Source organism: Buceros rhinoceros, unplaced genomic scaffold (genome assembly GCF_000710305.1).
Source record: "Buceros rhinoceros silvestris isolate BGI_N320 unplaced genomic scaffold, ASM71030v1 scaffold13192, whole genome shotgun sequence".
Taxonomy (NCBI): Eukaryota; Metazoa; Chordata; class Aves; order Bucerotiformes; family Bucerotidae; genus Buceros; species Buceros rhinoceros.
In genome coordinates, this window is record NW_010399560.1 from 93,811 (window position 1) to 97,970 (window position 4,160).

Sequence of the window (4,160 nt, forward strand, 5' to 3'; positions counted from 1 at the left end):
CCATGCCCCTCAACACAAAATGGAAGCTGTAAGAAAGGCAAATCTGAGAGATTACAGTTCTGTTCTCACACTTTGAGCTGGAGGCAGCTCCTGGCCAAATGCTGCCATCTGACTTTCCTCCTGCTCCCCAAGCTCCCCCCTCCAGCAGTCCTCACATGGTCACCCTCTGCCATGGGCTTGGAATTTCACTGCTGCCTCCGCCTCAGAAAAATACAGATAATGATCTCAGAGAACAGCAAACATTTCTCTGCGTTACTTCCTTCCTTCCTCAGGAGGTCTGGTGACACCAAGGGCTTCAGTTCTCAATACTGAGAATACAAAAAAACTAAGATCTTGCAGGTGCAAAATTGAATTTGTCTTTTTTTTTAAAAAAAGACTTTCAAAAGAAGTGTGGTTCTTCCTTCAGAAGGGTACAGTCCCTTGCCTTTCCTCAGATGCCATTTATTGCTCCTTGTTGTCCTCCTTTGCATCTTCACAGTTTTCTTCCTCCTCTTCCTCCTCCTCCTGCACAAGGAATTCTTCAGGTGGCCATCTCAGCTCACCGCTCTCCACATCACCCTCTGTCGGCTCCACCACGATTGAGGGCAGGCGGTCCTTCAGCTTACAGTAACGGTCAAAGTCTGAGGGATCAGGGAAGATCTGAAAGAGCCAAGAAACAGCATGTGAGAGGGGTGGCATTCAAGCAATCTGAGCTAAAACCCAGCTGAAGACACTTGGGTCTTCAGGGCAGACTAGTCTGGACAGAGTAAACCACTGAGTGATGGGAAGACTCTCGAACTTGTAAATAAGCTTCTCTAACCTCCAAGTTCTGGAAGTGAGCACTGCCCAAGAGGCTTCCAAAGCACACGCTTGCTTGAATAGTGCTCAGCAAATAGGCATCTGCCCTTTTGGATATTTACCCAAAGGCCTCACCCCTGCTGCTTTTGCATTAATGCTCATGAATTTACACTGAGTTATCTTGAGCAGAGAATCTGAGATCTCATTTCCTGCTGCTGGTCAAGGCACACACTAGAACAGGCTTGTGCTCCAGGATCTTCTCCTAGAAGGGAGTAGAGGCACGTGGCAACCCAGTGCTAGAGCGGTCCAGACCTTTGCAGCAAGAGCCTGCATCTGGTATCACTCCAGGTACGCAGCACCAGACCAAATAAGAAGTTCAGCTGCATTTTAGAGATAATTTTGGCAGTGTTCTGCATGCCACAGCTACCATACATCAGTAGTGAAACTCAGGAGGACACTCCTGCTGGAAGGGTTGGAGACCGGACTATATTTCCTTGGGCAGAAGGTACCTATGCCATAGCCATCAATTATGCACCATACTCCTTGTGCAAGGAGGGAGGACCCCCTTTTTTCCAGCCCCCACAATGTGCACACACCTGACCCCTTCCCGCTCACCCATAGCTTGCCACGTGGATGCACAAGCTCACACACCGCAGTAGCCACAGACCTCATATCTTATTGGCAGTGCCACTGGGATGCACACTTTGATCCTCCTAGGAACTGGGGCAAAGACATAGGCACAGGAGAAACAGCCGCTGCAGCACAGCATTAGCCAGAGCTTTGCATGATTCAATCGCAACAGGAACAGAAAAGGTTGCTGTTATTACAGGGATGCCCTGCTAGGGGAACAGTTTCAAACCTCAGCTCATCCAGAAAACAAACCCTAGGTGACATGAACCAGTTGTCACATGAGATCCCCTGGTTGGTAGCCAGAAGATTAAACAATTACCACCTGTTTATTTAAAACAATTTGATGAGAGTGTCCATTCCACATTACAGTTCCATCTAAACACCTCAAATACTGACAAAATGAATTTTCCCCTTCAAGGCTGTAGATGGGGTGAGCAGTCAGGCACCATGCTTTTCTATGCACACCAGCTGCTTTCAAGCAAGTCATAAGAACATCCTTGCAGAGAACAGCACTGCCAGCATCAGACACACTGCTCACGAGTGTCACTGCAGTGTGAGTGGAAGATCTGATCTGCTTTGTGGTTCTACTTACTAAAGCAGGTTCCCCATCCAGGAGCCCTGAACATTAACCATAAAGCATCCTTCTCCTAATGCCAGTCGTGCAGGTACTCACCACCTTGGGAAGCCCCAGCCCAAGCCCCAAGTGGAACAATATCCTATCAACTTGTTCTTCAGCCTAACAACTATAAGCTATACCACCACCTCCTTGTCAACATTCAGTCTTCCACTCTTCATCCACTCCCTTGCATCCAAAGCTTTGTGGCAACCAGGTTACCAACCAGAGGAAGCCATCAGGTTGCCACTTAATGCAAAGCCAGGCAAGGTAACCAAAGGCACCACACAACACCGGGGCTGTTTGCACACATCCATCAGTCCTAAGGACAGCAGGTGCAGGAGCCCAGCTCCCACTGCAGCATCCATATGTGCTTTCAGGACACACAACAAGAAGCAAGATCCTTGAATATGGCCACACTAACCAAGGCATTGCAGCATGAGCTACTTGCTGTTAGTTGCTCCAAGAAGTGAGACTAACTGTTTCTTGGAGTTTTGTGGCTTCTGCTTGGACAAAGGCAGTTTCAGACAACAGTGCATTACTGGAAGTACAGTTAGTGGCTCTTGAGCATCAATTCGTTATCTAAACTTCAGATAGGAAAAAACCACCCTTGACATTACATGGTTTAGAAGGTTGCAATGGAAAAAGAAGTGTGGTTCAGGAGGTTACATAAGCTGATAATGTCATGAAAATAGCCTCCTGTGCAAGAAAAATAGCAGTATAATAATTAAACTAACCTTTGGCTGCTATCATTTTAAGCACATTAGGTCAAATTGGAGCCATTTCTTTGAAAACAGCCTGCCAGAATTTTTTTTTCCAGAAACTAAGTAGTAGTCATTTCCTTACAAACAAATATCCCTGAAATGTGGTGTGCAGCTTTTTTAATAAAAAACCCTAGCACAATCTTATCTCAAACAGCTGCAGGACAGACCGAACCCAAGAAGGTCAGGATTTTTTCCACTAAGTCATGCTTTTTAATCGTTGAGGCAGCATGAAGTGAGATGTTGCAACTGCACTTTCAAGGGGTGTGGACAGTCAATGGAAAAAGTACACAAAGGCAGATTTCCTCACATGTGACAAGCAGGGTGACACAGCAGGCCAAGCACAGAGACTGAAGGAAAAACGGTTTCAGATTAAGACTGTTTGCACATCTGGGGAAGCCAGGTGGAGAAGTTACCCCAACTGGCCTTCCCTTTCCAAAGTGGGACAGACAGACTCCTTACAAAAAAGGATAAGCAAGCACCAGCTTTCTGCTGTCCCACACCAGCAGTGCCGTGCTGGATTTGTTGTTCCCATATGCCTAATCTGGTCCCACTTCAGGTTTAGACAACGGGAAGAAAAAACTCAAAAACATGCAGTGAGGTCCCCACTGGGAACACAGCAGCTCAGCTCTGACCTGAGAGCTCTGCACCCTTCTGCACAGCAGCTAGGACAGCCTGCCTGACCAAACATGCCTACAAGACTTTTCTGCTCATACCCAGCTCAGGCATGTGGGAGGAAGACTTTACATCTCCACCACCCGAAGAGCACAGTGGCAACCCGTTAACTTCTCATTTATCAGAGGGAGCCACCTCACACAATTGAAACAGATGCTTACTTCTGGCTGATCTAGTCACTTGATGGGGGACAAGTGACAACCACCAACCGGTTGTGAACCAAATTTAAAACCAAATTTAGCAGCTATTCAGAGGTGTCTTCTTCCTCCTCACTTGCACAATACAGCATGATGGGCCTCAACTGCTTCCACAGAGCATCCCCATTCTGTAGCTGAGCCCCAACTCCTGGCTCACAGAGAGACACCTCCAACACCTTTAGAGCCCACAGCAGACATATCTTTTGCTTCTTATGCTACTCAACACAGCTTCTCACTTGCAGCAAGACTGGTTTTCGCAGGCCTCTCCAGATTATGTTTTGGGAACTGCTCTCCTCAGAGGGGTCCAGATCACATATAAAACAACCACACTCTTGCCTTGCAGCTAGCTGGAAAGGGCAGTGAAAAGCAGAACTTGAAACAAAAGCCTGAAATTTTAGAAAGATCCTGTTTGTTTCAGATGATCTAGCTCTACTATCCTTGAACGAAGTCTTGGCAACGAGAATGGAAAGTTTTCATTGCCCTGGGGAGGCTCATACGCTGTCTCGG

General features: G+C 47.1%; 1 protein-coding gene across 1 annotated transcript in view; it reads right to left on the minus strand.

Annotated features, from left to right (window-relative positions):
* Positions 1–232: 232 nt before the first annotated feature.
* LBH (limb bud and heart development) overlaps positions 233–4,160 on the minus strand; it is a 9,249-nt gene continuing 5,321 nt past the window's right edge. Inside the window, exon 2 of the mRNA XM_010131534.1 lies at positions 233–639. Coding sequence (XP_010129836.1) covers positions 442–639 — 198 coding nt within the window. The 3' untranslated portion in view covers positions 233–441. The remainder of the gene's footprint in view (positions 640–4,160) is intronic.